Source organism: Symphalangus syndactylus, chromosome 22 (assembly GCF_028878055.3).
Source record: "Symphalangus syndactylus isolate Jambi chromosome 22, NHGRI_mSymSyn1-v2.1_pri, whole genome shotgun sequence".
Taxonomy (NCBI): domain Eukaryota; kingdom Metazoa; phylum Chordata; class Mammalia; order Primates; family Hylobatidae; genus Symphalangus; species Symphalangus syndactylus.
Window position 1 is genome coordinate 14,506,865 of NC_072444.2, and position 21,757 is coordinate 14,528,621.

At 36.8% G+C, this 21,757-nt stretch overlaps 1 protein-coding gene across 4 annotated transcripts in view; it reads right to left on the reverse strand.

Moving 5' to 3' along the window:
- The window catches only part of KDM1A (lysine demethylase 1A), a 64,679-nt gene that overhangs the window by 34,010 nt on the left and 8,912 nt on the right, over nt 1–21,757 (reverse strand). For 2 of the 4 annotated variants that reach the window (XM_055262069.2, XM_055262070.2), the window contains exons 2-3: nt 19,201–19,366; nt 5,611–5,670 (exon numbers count right to left, since the gene is read on the reverse strand). In XM_055262069.2, coding sequence (XP_055118044.1) covers nt 5,611–5,670; nt 19,201–19,366 — 226 coding nt within the window. The remainder of the gene's footprint in view (nt 1–5,610; nt 5,671–19,200; nt 19,367–21,757) is intronic. The other 2 variants (XM_055262072.2, XM_055262071.2) reach the window with 1 other exon arrangement.

Here is a 21,757-nt window from a genome sequence, read left to right on the forward strand (position 1 = left end):
TGATCTAATTAAAATTAGCACTACTGACAGGTGTACAATAAAATTTAAAACTAAAGAACCAGAATAAAGGAAAATGCACTAACAGGAAAGCAAAAGATGCTGTGGAGCGAAAAACACAATCACATGCCTTCTTTTAGGATTACAGCATGAAACAGAAAGATGACTTTAATAATCGACAGCAGAAAATCACAATCCCATCAACAGTGTCATCCATTAGTAATCATAATTCAACGCTGGCAAGCAGTGAGAGAAATTAAGCAGACAACAATAAGACAGAAGAATGCAAGGAATTTACCTTTTCTGGCAGAAACATTAGAAATGCTTTACTATATACTACAAACATTACTATGTATAATCTATAACACATATACATACAGTGTATACATACACTATACACTGCAAGTAAAATATGTTATTTTCTTTATTCTTTTTTTTTTCTTTTGAGACGAAGTTTCGCTCTTATTGCCCAGGCTGGAGTGTAGTGGTGCGATCTCGGCTCACCACAACCTCTGCCTCCTGGGTTCAAGTGATTCTCCTGCCTCAGCCTCCCGAGTAGCTGGGATTACAGGCACCCGCCCCCATGCCCGGCTAATTTTTTGTATTTTTAGTAGAGACGGGGTTTCACAATGTTGGCCAGGCTTGTCTTGAACTCCTGACCTCAGGTGATCCACCTGCCTCAACCTCCCAAAAAATACATTATTTTCAAACTCTTAATTTAATTGGGTATTGTCTTGATAGTTTTATAAATTGGTGGATAAGTACACCTTTATAAGGTGATCTTAAAAACACAAGCACAATAAATGCAAATGTATTTCTAAGATCATCTTATAGAGGTATTTATCCACTAGCTTACAAAACTATCAAGATTCAATTTAAAGAGTTTCAAAATTCCACACCATTTAAGTAATTACATATAAGTAACAAAATAGGCACCAGATATCCATATATAATGGTTTTTTCTTTTTTTTTTTTTTGAGAGGGAGTCTCACTCTGTCGCCCAGGCTGGAGTGCAGTGGCACGATATTGGCTCACCGCAACCTCTGCCTCCTGGGTTCAGGCGATTCTCCTGCCTCAGCCTCCCAAGTAGCTGGGACTACAGGCATGCACCACCATGCCTGGCTAATGTTTTTTGTATCCTTTGTAGAGACAGGGTTTCCCCATGTTGGCTAGGCTAGTCTGGAACTCCTGGCCTCAAGTGATCCACCCACCTTAGCCTCCCAAAGTGCTGGGATTACAGGAGTGAGCCACCATGCTCAGCCCATATATAATCATTTTAAAGCACATAAAACAAGAAGTTGGAAGCACTGATAATGGAAGCAAAACTAATGCTAAGGTATTAGTAAGATTAGGAGAATTAAAAAAACAAGGCAGGTAAAGATGTAACTTAGAAAATTATAGCTAAGCTACTAAGGAGTCTGTTTCCACAAAGACATTCAAATGGCAAACACTACCTAGAAAAAAATCATGTTTAACAAGTGGTCAAGCAAAAATGCCTAATGCTAATCGTGGGCCACACATTAAGAAATACTATTCTTAGAGACAAGGAGAAAAAGCTATCCATCTACTGTAGATAATGAGGGATAAACATTGTGTCTCACGTTACTAAATCAAATTAACAATCCTTACATTTAACTAATCCAAACCTAAAATTAAAGACTGTCAGGACAATTTATTCCTTGGGCAAAAAAAAAGAAAAAAAAATAGTAAAAGCCATATTGTAGGTGGAGCATGAAATTACAGCAAGAAAAGAAGAAATGCTTACTATTGTGGATACAGTTTATTTCAGTAATGTGAAATTTTCTAAACTATATGGCTTTGATGTCCCCAGCCCCCATTCCCAAATCAATAAATAAAAACTGAAAACAAAACAAAAAACCAAGACTAAAAATATCTCACATTATAAAGAACTTATCTACATATTAATCCTGAGTATTTGAACCAAGTATCTCTAAATAGGTCACTTCTTGGTATAATTCATAAGTATATACTATTAACATGAAAATCAATGATCTCTATTAAATTCCACTTCTCCCTGCCAAAAATGGTAGTTTTCTTTCTTAGCTATATTATCTTCTATACATTTAATAAGTAGTCATTGAAGATCCTACTGCAAAACACTATTTTTCAATGACAGAAAAATCATGTAGGATAAAATACCAAATTTTATAGCACATATGGCTTCTCACTACAGATGTTCTTTTTTTTTTTTTTGGCGGGGGGGAAGGACAGGGTCTCCCTCTGTTGTCCAGGCTCCTGGAGTGCAGGGGCGCAACCTCACACTGCAGCCTTCACCTCCTGAGCTCAAGTTGCTGGGCTGCCTCAGCCTCCCAAGTAGCTGGGATTACAGGTACAAGCCACTATGTCTAATTTTTTAATATTTTGTGGAGATGGGGTTTCGCCATGTTGCCCAGGTTGGTCTCGAACTCTTAAGCTCAAGCGATACACCATCTCGGCCTCCCAAAGTGCTAGGATTACAGGAATGAGCCAATGCGCCTGGCCTCAGATGTTCTTATCAAAAATCACTCTAATGTAGTTGGCTAATTTGGGGAATTTTTGAGAATATGTAATGATTAAGAAATGTTATTTATATGTCATCCAGCAGTTTCAAAGTATTTTTAAATCAAACATCGCAAGTTTAAACAAAGGCATTTAAAGAAACTAAATGTGGTGACATTAATGTATGCTTGGAATAATATTCTTCTCCATCTCTATCTTCTAAACAGCATCTAAGAAAACTAGCTATTCTCAATACTCTGATAGCATTTTTAAAAATGAAAAATGGTCTCTAAAAACTGTCAATAATTATTTCCTTCCCTTTGGTGTTTAGGGATACTTATTTTAAGGAATGAAGACCATTATCAAAACCAGGGTGAAAAGCCTGCAAGATAAAAAGCTAACCTTTTCTTAAAGAAAAAAAAAATGTATGTTAATTTGTAACCTAAACTGTTGAGAAGCTAAATCAAAACATCCTTCTTATAGGATAGTACCAAAATGAAGTAATAGACACCATTTTGGATAATCTAACTCATGAGTACCTATCTCTTTCAGAGGAAAAATCTTTTAGAACACAAATGATTTTAATAACATCCTAAAAGTACCAACAGTACACATAATTCAGAAGTAATTTACACTTGGCTCTGATAGTTTTGTACTTTGGTGTTTGTTCCATTAAGTAATGGAATCTGGTATTCTGAAAATTTAGAATGTTTCCAAAATGTTGTCTTTGAAACATTAAAAAATTATTAAAAAGCTCCAAGGTTGCCTAAATACCAGTCTTACCTTCTGTTCAGTTCCTTCCTGCTCACTATCTTTATACAGGAAATTCCAGCATCACCTTTCAGAATGCAGTCACTCTAAAGTAGAACTGCCCTTTCTAATGGTCTGACTGGCTTATACTTTCTCTGAATACATAGTAAATGTAGTTAAATATTTGAAGGAATACTTTAGACCTTTTGAAGTAGGTTAATTAGAAGGAGAAAAAGTGGGAGAGGCAGGTGAGATGACAGGTCCTCTATTCCATTAAATCATTTCCTCTTGATTCGTGTAAGATATAGGTAGCATTTTGACTGCAGTAAGGTAATAGAGATATAAAAATTAACACAGAAAAGAAGGCCTCCATAAGAGTTACTTGCCTTTGATTTTTTATATCAAGTAGATAACTATAACTAGATTTCTAGCATGAAAACAAAAGCTTGATGTGATCTACATATTAAAGACTTTACTTAAAATGAGAAAACTAGAGATGTATCATATCAAGTCCTAGAATAGTTTTAAAATAAAAGGAATAAGGAATAGGGGGAGGAGAGAGAAAACGAAAAGAATTATACAACCTCCTATACTTCAGATTTTTTAATTTCTAGGGTAAACACTATTTTAAAGGATTCTAAGGGTGTAAGGAATAGTCTTTGCACTAAGAAGCAAGATCCCTGGGTTCTCCTCCAGAACTGCTGGTGTATTGCTGGTCATTCTATTTAACTTCTTTGGGTTTCAGACCCTAATCCATAAAATAAGGGTTTGATAAAATACTGTTTGAAGGCAGGTAGTTAGATAAGATGACCTCAAGTTCTCTTCTAGCTCTAAGATTTAGGATGTGTACACCAACTTGAGGTGGGTTTTAAGAAGTCAAGATATGATCCTGGCACCAAGATACCCATGAGGGTCATCTGGCTTCATTAAGAGAAGAATGTTGATCTCCTATAAGCACATTTCTAACCCTGACTGATCATTTCACAAATGCTTCTGAACATGACAAAGATCGGAAGAGAGATCTTGAAGGGTTTAGAAGTCACCATCATACCTGGAAACACTTAAAATTCATGTTCTACTAACAGTAATCAGCAGCACCACTGTTTTATATGAAAGTCTGCTTTCACTTTCAGCAATATATGATATTGTTTACCTACGCAAAAGAGCAATTAGTCACACACACAACAAAAACAAGAAAACTCAACTTCTTTCTTCAAGATTAAAACTCTAAAGGCCATCCCTGATCTTCAACAGTTCCATGGAAGATCTAATTGTGCGTCATTTTGATGAAAAGCATTCTTCAAGGTTTATATGACACAGATCTAGACTCTGAAGAGGGTTTAATTCTGCTAAGATAACCATGTACTGATTATCAACCTGCAATCCTTGGGACAGCATTTTTAAAAGTCTGCTCCTAACATTCTGGATCCCCTTATTACTAGTTGCTGTATTAACAATGAACTACCTTTAATTCAAGAGAGTAAAATACAAACAGTCCCAGGACCTGTTATATGCAAACTGCAAGACAAATAATTTTAAAGTAGACTTAAGACAGTTGAAAAGTGACAACCTCCAAAAGTGAAGTAGTGCCTATTCCAATTCTATCAAAACATATCTATGAACCAGCTTTGAGCAACTGGAACAAAAATATCCTTCAAGAGACAAAAGGATGAAATCCAGATATGTTATTTTGGATTGCTGGGATAAATTTTAACTGTTCCAGATGGTGGCCCCTATAAATTCTTTACTTTTTCCTAGAAGTAAAACTCTCATACTGTTTGGTCTGAACAGAAAAAGCATTTCAGACTTTTCAAAAGACATTTTTCACATGAGAAACAAAATGTTTAAACTGAAGAATGATTAACTACGTAATGTTAACTGAAAAAAGGTACCCAATACTGTGTAACAACCATTTTTAAAAAGATGTCACTTGCCCACATAGTTCCTCTGACTAGTCCTGGAATGCCTCTCAGTCCTTTTTGTTTTTGTTTTTAGACTTTTGAGCCTGTGACTTTTCCTCTCTGTGTATACTGCTGTATTTCTCTTTAAGGGTCCCATGATTCCTAAGTCTATGTTCTACATCATGTTTACTATTAAGATAAAGGCTGCTGGGGAGAAAAGTACCCGCCATCTCCTCGAAAACACAAAGAGTGGAGGGCTGAGATCGGCCTGAGGACTTCAAAAGGTTTTGCTTGCCTTTGTTCTGGCTACACTCTCTCCTACTACACTATTATGTCCTGTGGGTTAAATTTCACCTGCGCTTCTGGCTAAAATGTGGATACCACAGCCAAAAACACTTGCAAGCATCAATTCCTACTTGGCGGCTCTTGCTACTAAGTGGCAAGCATCTAATGCCACCCTCACCTGATGCTTGGCCGTCTCCATACCCTCCAGAACTGTCGTCTTGAAGTCCTCCTGCTTGCCCTGTGGAAGGAAAGAGGAGAACTCAGGGACCTTACTCCATAAATTAGGATAATATCTGGACATAAAGGCCTAATAGTTGGCGACTCATGAATTCACCACCAACTAGTAAACCCATATTCAGAGAGCTCCTTCTTCCGGAATCAAGGCCCAGGGAATTACATCATAGTTTTCCAAATTCTGGTCAGGAAGTTTCAACTTTACATGCTGATTCTTGTTGAAAGGCAGTGGAACAAAGTACATAGTATTTCTAATCACTAAATCCTTGCTGTCAGTCTTATTTAATATTAATAGTCTGGATGGGGTAAAATGGATTCCGAATGTCTTTTACTAATGGCTGCTAGACTGAAAATGGAGGTGACATAGACTCTAGAATCTGGCATTGCAATTCACCATCAACTTAATATCCGTTTAACTTTCCAATTTTAATGAAAAATTCTCTCCTTCTCTTCAAAGCAAGGAGTATAATTAAAAGACTCAGTCTCCAAAGAAGTTTCATTTACTATACACAGTAGACACGACTACAGTTAAATATGCCAGTGCTTCCTAAATAAAACTAAAGAATACACAGTAAGACACTCTGTGCACGTGTGCCAAGTACTGTAGATAAACACACACTTGTGGTAACACAGAGAAAGGCAGGCAAGATCTTGAATCTTCTACTTCATGCTACATAATAAGCTTTGTTAAGAAATTTTCCTCACTGATTAATATGTACAAGTAACTTCAAGAAAAGAATCAAAACTTGAAAATTCAATCTGAAAAAGAATAGATTGTCTTCTGAACTCTTCCAAAATCTATCATCAAGACAGATGCTATGATGCTCTTAAGCTTCTAGTCACTTGGTACACTATAGGAAAATGAGTGTGATCTTTGGAAGACATAAAACACCACCTCTCAATGATCTAAATAAACTCAGACAAGCTTCATTAAACAGTTTATTTTAAAATACATACCCCAATAAGAAAGCAGATTGATTATTCTACCATTTGAGTTAGAAAGAAACAACAAAGAGAATAAAAAGATACTTAGATATAAGAAATTACTTCTGACAATGGTATTAGAATGTGTTGCTAGAAGATATATGCTCTGTTATGAAGGTAGAATAGAATCTCATTCCAAACTTATTTTACTAAGCTCTCATCTGAAGGGTCCTTTAGGTTCAAGAAGGTTATGCTTCTCAGACAAGGCCCAAGGTATACCTATTTACAGCCCTCGGAAAAAGGCACACAATCATGAAGAGAAGATCGGGTTACTAAATCCAATCTACAAACTTGTCTCGAAAATATAGGTCCTACATTTTAAACTCTACTATAAACTTAAAATCAGATATATTCATTCTTAGTAAATGCTGGCTTTATTCATAAAAAATATTTTGTAGAGCCGGGTGCAGTGACTCAGGCCTGTAATCCCAGCACTTTGGGAGGCTGAGGCAGGCGGATCACTTGAGGTCAGGAGTTCAAGACCAGCCTAGCCAACATGGTGAAACCTCATTTCTACTAAAAACACAAAAAGTAGCCAGGTGTGGTGGCGCTCGCCTGTAATCCCAGCTACTCGGGAGGCTGAGGCAGGAGAATCGCTTGAACCTGGGAGGCAGAGGCTGCAGTGAGTCAAGATCGCACCATCGCACTCCAGCCTGGGCGACAGAGTGAGGCTCCATCTCAAAATAACAATAATAATAATAATAATAATAATAATAATAATATATTTCATAGGTTTTAAAAAAATGTTGCCATTGTTTTGTTTGGTTCCAAATAAAACCAAGCTGGATCAGAAAACTGAATTGTATTTGGGGAAGAAAGGGAGCAGGGAGGGACTCAGAACAATGAAACAAATAGTTTCCAAGAATCACACTTAAGATTAGGAAAAATACAGCTATTATCTTTCAAATTAAGTTTCTGACTTGGCAAAAATAAAAGTAACAGTCTCTTGTCATGAAGGTATCTCACCACTAAAAACTTAGATAAAAACAGCAAAAAACTAACAAAACAAAAAACACACTTTGGAGCTAGCTTAAGCCTGAATTACTTTATCTTTCCTATTCCTCTCATTTCCCTTCTTTTCCAACTATAATACACACCATACAATAAACTCATTAATTTAACCTACAGGTAGCTCTTGACTGATTTTTGGGTGAGAATCAATGGTGCTTTGATTCACAAAAAAAGATGGATTTCTTACCCCTGACTTGCGTACTCAATAGGTTAACAAGAACAAAAGGGCAACGAGGCAGTCTTTTTTGTCTTCTGGTTTTGAAGGAATTAAAAAACCTCTTAAAAAGATATTGTTTTTTTAAATTAAAAAAATGCAGGAAAATATAGAAAATATTCAATACCCTGCAAAGATTTTTAAAAGGGATCCCATAACAACAAAATGTTGAGAAAGAAATGAAACTCCAGGCTGGGCACGGTGGCTCACGCCTGTAATCCCAGCACTTTGGGAGGCCGAGGAGGGCGGATCACGAGGTCAGGAGTTCAAGACCAGCCTGACCAACATGGTGAAACCCTGTCTCTACTAAAAATACAAAAATTGGCCAGGCGCTATGGCATGCACCTGTAATCCCAGCTACTCAGGAGGCTGAGGCAGGAGAATCGCTTGAACTTGGGAGGTGGAGGCTGCAGTGAGCTGAGATTGCACCACTGCACTCCAGCCTGGGCAACACAGCGAGACTCTGTCTCAAAACAAACAAACAAACACAAGAAAAGAAACTCCAAAGTATTATTTAAGCAGAGTAGAAAGAAACCAAGCAGAAGGTACCACATAAGAAATGATGGAAAAGAAAATTTAAAAGTGCTTAAAATTAAATTAAGAAACAAGTTATCTCTTGATGATTGTTTAACTTGTTTGGAAATAAAGAACGAAGTTATTATTTTTCACTCCTATCATACTTGAGAGTATTTTGAAGGTGCCTACTTCTCCAAAGACAACTGAAAGATCATCTTTACTAGCAGTATATTATAGACCAATTCTTGAACATTTTCTTAAAAACAGCACATATACAACACTGCTTGCAGCTAACTTTTCATCCAAGTAGTCTCTGATTATGATATACATAAAATCCCTTATTCATCTGCTCTTTGGGTTTTCCCAGCCTAGGACTCTGTTTCTGATAGTGGCTCAGGACACATTAACGGCAGGCAAGTAGCGCTGTTAGCTTTCCATGAGCGCAAATTCAAAACAGAAAATGAAAATATTCAAAAGCAACTTTGTAATATCACCTTGATTTTAGCACCACTACACAAGAAATTCCCTTTTGTTTTTATCCCAAACCACCAAACCTACAAAATAGTCCCCAAGCTTGAAGCAGAGACTCTTTTTAATTTTTTAATTATTTTTAGAGACAAGGTCTTGCTCTGTCGCCCAGGGTGGAGTACAGTGGTGCAATCATAGTTCACTGTAACCTTGAACTCCTGGGCTCAAGGGATCCTCTTGCCTCAGCCTCCTGAGTAGCTAGGACTACAGGCATGTACCACCATACCTGGCTAATTTTTTTTTTTTTTTTTGTAGAGACAGGTTCTCGATATGTTGCCCAGGCTGTTTTTGAACTCCTAGCCTCCCACTTCAGCCTCTCAAAGCAACAGGATTATGAGCGTGAGCCACCACAATCCGCCTAAAGTAGAGACTCTTCATACAGCTTATTTGTACACAGCTACTCCAAATTGAAATGAAGATCTTTTTGGTTTATCTTACACAACAGCCTTTCAGTTGTCTTCTAGACCTTCAGATCTAAGAGTCCTTCTTAAACCGTGAAGTGTTGTAGTTATAATCACATTACTGAATGTTTTCTCATGTGAATTCAAATACTCAAGAGATCACTCTTCCAACATCTTAAAAGAAAGTCTATGTTGACTTTCAAATGCTTTTATCGGGCAAACAAGGAGGTGAAAATCACTGGTTGGTTGTTTCCAGAAACACAGATTCACATTTTCACTAGTTTCTTGGAATCACATTCAAATTATAAACATTTTAAGAAACTTCTAAATCTAGGAAGCAACAATTTTCCAATAGAAGATAAATTTACCAAAATGGCCAAATTTATGGAATAAAAGTGAATGCCAACCTATTGATTTCAATTGAATTTAATAAATTAGCAGGTGAAAGAAACATTTCAAAAGTTAAAGCCAACTTGGAATATATGTCTCTACCGTATTAATACACTAATTGAGTTTCTTATTTAATAATCAATGTTTACTATATCTGCCCCAAAACTGCAAAGCACAAATACAAAAGTAGAATAGGTAGACTCTCTGTTTTCAAAGAGCTTATAATCTAGTTGAGAAAAGATGAAAAATACCTACAAGGGAACTTTTGTTGTTGTTAAGAAACGAGAAGCTGACACAGTCTTGGAGAATCAGGGAAGCTTTCAGAACAATTCCCGAGAGATCTGGATAGACTGCGAGGCAGTGAAACCACCACTATGGTCCAGATCATTTACAAAGATAAAGAGAAAAGCACAGACATGGTATGTACAGAGGACTGCACAGTACCTACTTACAGAAGAAGATGGTCTGAAAAAGCAGTGGGAGATCAAGTGGATTGGTAAAACGAGCCCTTTCTAGTACCCAAACCTGAACGTGATTTTAGTAGTAACGGAGGAAATGTGTGTGATCTTTGGCAAAAAGACAACAAAACAAATGCTATTTTAGTTAAACTAGTCTGGCCACTTTGTACAAGATGGATTAGAGGGAAAACCTAGATAAAGGAGATCCAATTCAAAGGCTATTGAAATAATTTACATACAAGTTGAAATTCACTAGAAAAAGGTGACAGTAAAAATGAGTAAGGCCTAACAAATGAAAAAGACTGCACAGTAAGATGCATGACTTTACAACAGACTTGGCAAAAGGGATAAAGAACTTTCAGGATGACTCTAGGGTTTTAAGTCCAGAAGACTAGTAATGCTACAAACAAAATGGGAAATTTGGGAGACTGGCTAATACAATTAAATGGAAATGTTCTAAAGATGGTTGGAAATTAAGCAATAGAACTCAGAAGTAAGAATGGGGCTAAAAGACTTCAAAATAGCATGGAAGTAATAATAGGCTCAGAGAATTTGAAGCAGTTATAAATGCATGATTAATCTCATGAACATAAGGAAAGTCACAGTTTCAAAAAGGAATTGACAGTGTCTCACACCTGTAATCCCAGCACTTTCTGGGAGAGACCAAGTCAGCAGGATCACTTATGACAAGGAGTTGAAGACCAGCCTGAGCAACAGTCAAAATGAAATTATGAGTTCCAACTAGAATAGCAATCCCTGGGTTACAGTATCATTTAAAATGCTGAACTAAAACAGGCTTCTTAAGGTTTAGAAAAAAAGAAAAATTGTTTTGCTTGAAGTAGGAGCTTGCCTGGAACTTTCACTGAACTGCTGAAAGAACAATAACACCACAAATTTGTGCTTGAAGACTTCCACTGGGCAGTAGCAAGGATCCTATCAAAAGAAAGTAAAAGGCCCTATGAGCTAGGGAGAAATGCAAAGCTTTAGAAGCCAATGGAAAGAATTTACTTTTTCACTTATTATTTCCCTCCACATTCCACAGTAGAAATTTTCCTGATCCTTACTTATTTTGCTGTAGTCTTCGTTTGTGTTCACTTTTCAAAATCTTCCAGAGAAAGCTTACAATTCAGATGTTATGTTGTCCAACTACCAAGCTTAAGGTGTGTCCGGTTAATAACAAAGCTTACAAAACATTTCTTATAACTCAACAGCTGATGCAAGAATTTCAATTATATTATCCTCTTAAGGAAAGAAAAAAAAAACTATGTTAGAAAGTCCCAAAGTCTATCATTCTCATGATTTAACGTAAAAGATTATTATCAAGATTTAAGTTTTACACACACACACACACACACACTAACAGTTCCAGATGCTTAAAAAGTTATCTATTTCATAAGCGACTCATTACTGAAAATGGCCCACCACAAACACTTTCCCAAAGTAATACAGTATGTGTGTATCTGGTCTAAAGCTGCCCTGATTTTTTTTCTAAATAAAACAGCAATCCACCCTATTCTTCGTTCAATCAACTCTGTTTAATAAATACAAGATGTTTATACATAAAGGGGGGTTTCGCGTTTTCTCATTTGATTCTCATAACAAGTCTCATTTTGTAGACGAGAAAATCCTCACAAAGTATCTTGTTCTTCTATTACAACATGATCAGACCCAATAAACGATGGCAACAAAAAGAATTCAAATAAATTATAAAAATAAAGGTGATCAGCTAAACAAATTACTATTTTGCCTTAATAAAAAGTACAACAAAATAATCAATGAAATGACATCATTAAGAAAAACAGGTCAATCTCTCAAAGACCAAACATAAACTTGTAGCATCTGATTCAAGGGTTCTTATCAGCCAAAAGCAGTAAATAGTTAAAAATCAAGGATCTAAAACTGCTTCATCCTTTCATGTTTAACACAAAATTTCCAAAACCCAATTTTAGGTAGAAACATTATTTAAAAACAGCTTCTGAGAGAGCTATTGTACAACATGGTGACTATAGTTAATCACAATACATTGTATTCTTGAAAAATACCAAGAAAGTGGGTAAGTGTTCTCACCACAAAAATGATAACCATGTGAGGTAATACATGTTTATCAGCTAAATTTGGTCATTCTGCAATGTATTTACACTTCAAAACATCATGCTATATATGATAAATACAATCTTATTTATCAATTAAAAAATAAAAACTTCTGAGTTCTCACCATACTTTCTATACATTTCTATTGTACTTTCTTCATTGTAGCTACTTACTAACATCTGTAACCCTAAACTGAACTGCACTTTTTTTTTTTTTTTTTTAGACAGGGTCTCACTCTATCAGCCAGGCTAGAGTGCAGTGGTACGATCCCAGCTCACTGCAACCTCTGCCTCTTGGGTTCAAGCGATTCTGGTACCTCAGCCTCCTGATTAGCTGAGATTACAGACACGTGCCACCACTCCCGGCTAATTTGTGTGTGTGTGTGTGTGTGTGTGTGTGTGTATATATATATATATTTTTTTTTTTTTTTTTTTTTCAAGTGAAGACGGGGTTTCACCATGTTGGCCGGGCTGGTCTTGAACTCCTGGCCTCAAGTGATCCCCTTGCCTCGGCCTCCCTAAGTGCTGGGATTACAGGCATGCACCACAACACCCGGCCACTTGACTACAAATTCTTTGCAGGAGGATGTACTCTTTCTCTTTGAACCCTTAGAATCCAGCACTGTGACCGCGACAAAATAATTATCATTGTACAATAATATATGTAGAATAAAGTCAATGAGGAACTACCACATTTGGGGGAATATTTTTTTTTTTTTTGGTAGAAAATGCCTATTTTTTAAAAAATTTGCCCTCCATACTACCAATTCTCTACTCTTCACCCTTCCTACCTCTATAAGCCTCTAAAATTTTTATATTGATATCACACTTAAGAGTTTTTTGCTTTCCATTATGCATTTATATCTACACTTGTGTCTCATACTAGGCTATAAATTATCTGAGAGTGGGGACTGCGTGTTGTATAGCATATTTATCTTGATCCATTCATAATGCCTCAAAATATAAGAACGTAAGAATTCTGTTGAATTACCTTTTCAGCCTGTCACTTTCTTCCCTCCGCCCTCCACTAAGGTATTTTGGAGCATAGATCCAAATCAGAACACTGAAATGTGTTCCAAAAAGGCCGGGGTGGTGGTGGGGGGGCGTGGCAAGAAAACTAACCCTACGCCTATTTTACTTCATAAAATGAGAATTCAAATGATTTCGGGCATTTATTTTACACTAGCATGTCAAAATGACAACACAGACAACTCTGTCAGGAATGAACTCCCTAGTCACTTCTGGTAAACCTACAAAACAGGGTCTTCTGCTGGGCCTGGGGATGTAATAGAATCCTATCATCTTCCCTGTGGTGGTAATCTGAGTCAATTCTCACTAAACCTGAAAGCTAGTCCTTCTCTCTGGTTCCATTTGTAGGCATGGAGAGAGAAATCAGAGAGAAAAGCCTGGGATTAGCCACTTGAGAATAGTTACAGCATGATTAAAAAAAACAAAGTGGTTCACCTGAACTCTGGCCATTACTATCCATGCTGCCAAACTCAGTGCTTGGCAACCACCAGACTGCACTCAGTATGACTGCCTCACAGCGAAGAAATCAGGGTACCTTATAAACAAAGCACTATACTAATATAAGGTGAAAATATTAGTACCACTTATTTTTTTTCTTTTAAAGTAAGACAATCTTCAACTCTTCTCTGGTCAAATTCTATTATACCAAGTTCTATAGAATAGTCTAGAAGATTCTGCCTTTTAATACTTGCTCTACTAAATAATTCATCAAATTTTCGGTCCTCAATCTTTTGTTATATGAAATTTTCATTATAACAGCATTTGTGATCAAATTTCATTGAATCTTTAAATTCTACCCATACATTGTGTATTTTCTGTAATTTAGTATTTTTACTAATTCAGGTTAACATCACCTTTTAGGTAAATTTAAAAAATACCTTCAACCTACAGTATGATTATTATGTGAACAAACCCCCAAATTTATTAAAACCACAAAAAGTTTCTTATCATACCATTCTCTCACATCAATGATTTTTGTTAATTTATTTAACAGCCTGACCGGGCATGGTGGCTTACACCTGTAATCCCAGCACTTTGGGAGGCTGAGGCAGGTGGATCACCTAAAGTCAGGAGTTCGAGATCAGCCTGGCCAACATGGAGAACCCTCATCTCTACTAAAAATACAAAATTAGCTGGGAGTGGTGGCGCATGCCTGTAATCCCAGCTACTTGAGAGACTAAGGCAGGAGAACTGCTTGAACCTGGGAGGCGGAGGTTGTCGTGAGCCGAGATCATGCCACTGCACTCCAGACTAGGCAACAAGAGCGAAACTCCGTCTCAAAAGAAACAAACAAACAAACACAGCCTACATCTCTTTAAAACACACAACTACAAACTTAAAATTACCACATATAGTAGAGAAGAGGGCTTCCTCTGGTACAAATAAGAATATAAACAAGGAGATAAAGTGATTCTTCCCATGGTCATTCCGTAAAATAAATTATAATACAGACTTGTTACCAATCACATCTAACAAAATCTATTTGAAGAGTTAACCAATGATTTAATGGAAGCCTCTGAGCTTCATTAGTCTTAAGTATTAGGACATCACAGAGCCTAGAAAAATGATACACACACTCACATGCATATACACACACACTTCTGATGTCTCTACTGAGAAATCCATTAACTTGAAGAAGGCTTAAGAAAGGCATCTTAATAACCCATTTCAAATTTCCTTTTACTTATTTTAGAATAAGTTTCCATGAAAGTCTCAGGCTATGTACAACTAAGCTACTTCTAACTCAGAATGTATCTTGAGTTCTCTAGTGAAAAGTTACCCAATACAAAATTTAAATCCAGGAACTAACTAGTAAGATTTTTCTGGTAAAATTTAACCGCTCAAAGGCAGTGGAGGGAAAAAAAAAAAAAATGGAATAGTGTTTCCATGTGAAAATAAAAAAGCCAAGTAAGTGTTCGAGAATCAGTTAATACAGGAATGCAAAACTCACTGAGGAAAATAATGTAAGGTACACAGGGTAACAATCTGAGCAAAGACAGGAAAAAGGCATTTCTCCAATAAACAGAAGGGTACTTTACCAGGGGACAATTATTCTAAATCAATGAAGTCCACTGAAGGAGATTTGACCCTATTTTATAAACACTCCACTATTATGTGACGCTGCTAGTAACCAAACATACTCAATTCCAAAGACAACCTGTTCAAATGTAGTTGGCATGACCTAAAAAAACTTTCATCTTCACAGAAAAGGTGCTAGGAAACCAAATAAAACCATCACGTGTTAAAACAAATATATTCAAAAGTATATTAAGTATAAAAATGCATGGAAATATTTAGGAAAACAAAATGAGGTAGTTTTTAAATATAAACAGTAATATTTGGTATGAAAAATTCATTATTTACCCATTTTGACTACCATAGGACTACAATATCACATTAAGTTACAGTCAAAAATTGACAAATCTAAAAACAATATTTAGGTCAACAGAGAGAACTTCCTTCCAATTATATAAGTTCAATGAGACAAACAAAAACACCCAAACTTTTTCTTTCCATAAAAATTCAACTTTGATATTAAGAACATTTTTCCATTGACCAATAGCCTAAATTATCTCTCCAATCTCAGCTTCTTTACTCCTTTAGTTCACCCTTAGCATGAGATTGGTCTTTCCAAAAACATATTTCAGTGTAACCCCCCTTGCTCAAAAAACCTCAGGGCTACTGCCGACACTCCTAATGCTCAAATTCCTTAGCCTGGCTTAGTCAACCAAGGCTATTCACAATATGGCTCCCACCTTTCTGGCTTCCTCTCAGTACTCTCCCAGAGGAACCTTATTCAGTCAATTTGACCCACTGACTTCAGAATACCTTGTGCTTTCATAATTAACAAAATATTTTCTTCCTGTTAAGATTAACACACTGCAGAAAGCAAAGCAAAAATTTCTAAACAAATTTAAAAGTTGGTAAGAATGAAATGTATGCAAATCTTACTTTTTTGTTTTGTTTTGTTTTGTTTTTGAGGCAGAGTCTTGCCCTCACAAAGACTGGAGTGCAGTGGCACAATCTCAGATCACTGCAACCTCTGCCTCCTGGGTTCAAGCGATTCTCCTGCCTCAGCCTCCCAAGTACCTCGGATTACAGGCACGTGCCACCACACCCAGCTAATTTTTATATTTTTAGTAGAGACAGAGTTTCACTATGTTGGCCAGGCTGGTCTCGAACTCCTGACCTCAGGTGATCCGCTTGCCTCAGCCTCTCAAAGTGCTGGAAGCCACTGCGCCTGGCCCTTACCTATATTTTTTGACAGAATAATTTCTAGTGATTGCCTTTTAAAAAGACTGAGAACAAGAAAAGGTTTGGTAAAGAAACAAACCCACAGGCCAGGCATGGTGGCTCGTATCTGTAATCCCAGCACTTTGGGAGGCCAAGGCAGGCCAACATGGTGAAACCCTGTCTCTACTAAAAATGCAAAAATTAGCCGGGCGTGGTGACGCATGTCTGTAATCAGCTACTCAGGGGGCTGAGGCAGGAGAATCGCTTAACCCGGGAGGCAGAGGTTGCAGTGAGCCAAGATCATGCCACTGCACTCCAGCCTGGGAGAAAGAGCGAGACTCCGTCTCAAAAAAAAAAAAATAAAATAAAAAATAAACAATAAAAACGAAACAAACCTATATCTTCTCTCAAGCTTTTAATATAGTCATATAGCAATGCTTCCATTCAATTTTTGACTAAAAACTCTTGTGAAGGATAAGACAAAAGACTTAGAAACCCTGGACAGTGTCCAAATATTTAACTCACCTGATAATATTTATGATTCACCATCAGGGCCCAATCTATTGCTAAACTACATAAGTAGTTTAGGCTAGTAAGTTGACACTTTTTTCTAGGGAAAATACATCCCTAATTCACCCCAGAAATTTTCAAAAAAACATTAAGTTGTTTTAAAGGAAGAATCACTATTTTCATAAACACGAATAATATATTAGTAAGTTCTGGCTGTTATTAGCACATTTCTAAGCATTGAAGATATCCTCAACTTAAAATTTTAACTTCCCCCCCAAAACAAAGATAACTTAAACTAAACCACTGCATTATAATTAACTACAACACAATAGACAGCTCCCAAATCCTAAATCCTTTTGCTAAGACATTTACTTTTTGTGGGAACAATACCTGATGTTTATGAAATTAAAAAAAAAAAAAAAAAGCTTCCCGAAAAAAAGCAAACAGCAACACCAACACATGGTTTAAAATTTTCAAAGAAACGTTCATCAACTTGGAACCTATGGTAAATCAATTATTTACTGGAGACACAATCACACAAAAAAGGTGAGGCAGCATCTGAGATATCAGATCATCAATGCGTAATACTTAGAGCCCTTGAATTAAGAAGTCAGCCCACTCTTGAGCCACCGCAGACATTAAAAGGGTTATCCCCAAGTATCTCATTAGCAGGTCTACAGCAAAGGTAGAAGAAAGGTAAGAACCAAAAAGAACACAGAAGAAAAGAGCACAGGGTGAAGGGAAAGGTTGGAGGTAAGAACAGAAAGAAGAGAGCTAAATGTATAAGACTAGAAAGAGGAAGAAGAAAAATGAATAACGCAGGTGTAAAGTAAAAAGGCAGCTACATTTGCTCGGGGGACATTAGCCCCAAAGGTAATATACTACTGAAACTAGAAACTTTCAAACAAGGAGTTGCCCAAGAAATCATTTTAAGAAAGTTTTAGGAAAATCACTCTTCTTAGAAAACCCCTGACTTTTGAATGAACTGAAATCAGAATCTAATCTTTTTCTGAAAGCTCTCAAACGGTATTCCTTTAGTACACTTTATTACAATCCTATAAATTATAAATTTGATTTTTAAGTTTTAGCCAGACTTTGATAAACTCCAAACCTAAGTAACACTTGACTGGTAATGCCCTAAAGTGAAGCATCAGTACTGTTTCTGGTAATTCACAGTAACATCGTAAGGGAGAAAACCCTTAAAAAAGAGAGGCTAAAACAAAAGATAAAACATCTCGAATGAAGTATGTCTGAATCTGGGTACCTATGAAAGTCATGCAAGATATAGCAGATGGGGTTTGAAACCACCATTTTGTTTTTAAAAGGTACAGGACTAAAAGAACCAGAGAGGTGTGTGGGTCTGAAGCTATTCGAAATATAAAAATTATTTCAAGAAGAGGAACTTAGTAAAAATTCAAAGTCAAAAAGAGTAAATAAAATGTCATTAAGGGCACAAGATACAAAAATTCATTAAAATACTGCTTTTGCTTGGTCTCTCCAAAACAGAAAGGCATGTATGGGTCCAGCTATCCTCAGAAAGCTAGTACTCAGCATTGAGGGGATGTTAGTGAGAATTCTTTAAAGCTGTTTGAAGCTCTGAAACCAAAACTATAGACTCCCATAATCTTTCTAGATTCTCTGTCCTATATATATTTTTACATTTGTTCACCAGGAAACGGCATTTCTCAAAACCGATCCACACCATGAAAGTTTTATCAGAAAGTATCTAACTACGTGGTAAACACATCATTTAGCCAGAACAATTTCTGAATCAGAGCTGTCATTGAGAGGTCTGGTGCTTTGGATTTGGCTTTCTGTACATTTTCTCTAATCGTTTATTTTCTCCTACTTTCCAACCACCTTATATTGCCACTGCCCTTCCATTCCCACCCTTTTTACTTTCCTCCTGTATATGTACAGACACACAAAAAGAATATCGGTACCACTATGTACGTATCTATGTGTATACATACACACATATACATGTATATGTATACACACACACGTATATGTATACACACACACAAAGACACACATGGCAGGAGCCTCAATATCAGAGTTTATTATAAACCAAAGATAAAGACATAAATAACATTGCAGAATGGAAATAAATCCATTCATTCTTATTTCTAAGATAAAACAGAACTGTGGTTGGTTATTACAACTCACCCGATGGTTCTTCAGGCTCACTTTCATTTTCTTCCTCAGGTGGGGCTTGAGGGGGTGGTGGGGGAAGCTTCTTTTCCTTCTCTGCTTTGGCATTTCTCTCTTCTTCTGAATAATACTCATCTTCTGAGAGGTTGGCCAAGCTTTCATCCATCTCTCTGTACTCTACCTATATGGAGATCATACCAGGGAAAGCTAAATGCAGTGAACATTTAAAATTAGGGACTCTATTTGGAACCATCAGTCAGTATGAATTGTTAACTTCACATTTTAAGGGAAGCAAGCATACAACAAGGAACAAAGCAGCTCACAATAGGTAGTTATTAAAAACAAAGCCCTCATGAAACAATCTTGTGTCAGTTCAGGTTCAAACTAATCTGTAACTTTTACATCATAGCACTGACATTTAAATCATTGACTCTAAGGCTCTCTACAACTTCTACAACTTCTCAAAAACCTTTTTAATTGTATCATGCTCACATACCGGAATTTCCAACAAAAGATTAAAATGACTCAGACAAAAATATAGTTAACTAGAATACCAAGTCTGTGTAAAGCCAAGTCTGTGCTTCTAACTACTACTCCAGGGGAAAATAGCAAAAGAATTCCAAAAACCAAATGGAGGGCATGGAGTGGAAAATAACAACAGTCAAACTGAAACTATGAAAAGGTGCATTTACTTAAAAAATTCACCTAGGAGAGGCCAGGTGCAGTGGCTCACGCCTATAATCCCAGCACTTTGCAGGGCTGAAGCAGGCGGATCACCTAAGGTCAGGAGTTCGAGACCAACCTTGCCAACATGGTGAAAACCCTTCTCCACTAAAAATACAAAAATTAGCTGGGTGTGTTGGCGGGCACCTGTAATCCCAGCTACTCAGGAGGCTGAGGCAGGAGAATCCCTTGAACCCGGGAGGCGGAGGTTGCAGTGAGCCAAGATTGCACCACTGCACTGCAGCCTGGGCGACAGAGTGAGACTCTGTCTCAAAAAAAAAAATAAATAAATAAATAAATAAAATTAAGGAGTAAGTGACGTGGAAATGGAGGATACAGGTCTTACTACTAATTCACAGTGGCTATAAAGGAGAAGGAGGTATGTCATTAGCAAAAAGAGGAAGCAGTCTTAGAGAATGTGTCATTGAGGGTAAAGGAGTGTAAGACAGGGAAGATTATTACGGATTGGTTAGCCAAAATGTGTAATATGGTATTACAGATAGTCTTCAAAATTGGAACATTCTCAAATCATCATTGTGACTTCCTAATAAAAGAAACTACAGTTAATTATGGAATCAATTAGATAATTATTATTGAATCAATTAAAAGATTCTAATTATTATTAATTCCATGAAAAGATAATTTATTAGATGTGGAAAAAAAGCAAAGACAACATGGTTTCCACAAATATCTAATGTTTTACATCTCCAAGATGAATAGTCCTGTGGATTATAGTGAATGTAATACATTTTAACTTGCTAAATGTCTTTGATATATCTTTAGATGGCCAGCTGTTTTTATACTGTCTTTTTGCTCTTTTTTTTTAAATGATAGGACCACAGGATTTGGGGGCGGGGGACTGGTTGCTGGAAGTACAAGAGTTTTACTGAAAAGAGGGATTGGGTTAGAAAATGTAAACAAAAATTAGGAAGAATGAACTGACTAGTTCTGACCCATGCTCTAAGAATCTTATTTAATATATGAATAATTGTGTTCACCTACTCAAAGGCTGAACACTGAGTATGTGGTACAATGGAGAAAACAATTATGACTGTGTCCCTGCCCCTAAAAAGCTGAAAATCTCGTTGCAATTAAATGATCCTGATCAGGTGACCCATCTCATACAGGGTCTTTGCAATAAGACTCCAGAAATGTAGATGATATTATACTAAACTTTATCCTAACTGACTGAGATAAACTGTGGAAATAGGTCTCAGGACAATGGATGAAAATGCAGCAAGGAGAAAAAAAAAGTTTCAAAGGGGGAGAGAAGTCAGAATAGACCATAAACTTATAGTATGCAGTTTTCTTTCTCCTTTTACCCCTCAATAGTGCTTCTCTTCCCTCCCCCAAAGATTCAGTCCTTTGATCCTCTGCCCATCAATCCTATTCATTCAGTAATGACTTAAGTACCTAATATGGAACTGGACAATGTGCAAATTTTGAGACAAAAACAAAGACTAATACAAAATCTTTTCTATTGTAGTTCAGTTTTTCCCAAAGGATGTTCCATTGGATACTACATCCTTTGAAGGAGTAAAGGATCCAATATCAAGTCTGGGAAACTGCAGTCTTTACAGGTCCCCTCTAGGAGAGTCATAATTCACATTAAAGATACTGAGAAGGCTGGGCATGGTGGCTCATGCCTGTAATCCCAGCACTTTGGGAGGCCGAGGCAGGCAGATGCCAAGGCAGGAGGACCGCTTAAGCCCAGGAGGCCAAGGGTGCAATCTGTGATCGCACCACTGTGCTCCGGCCTGAGTGACAGAGATAGACCCTGTCTCAAAAAAATAAAAAATAAAGGTACTGCTAAATTTTGCATCAAAAACAATCTTTTCAACATTGTTTA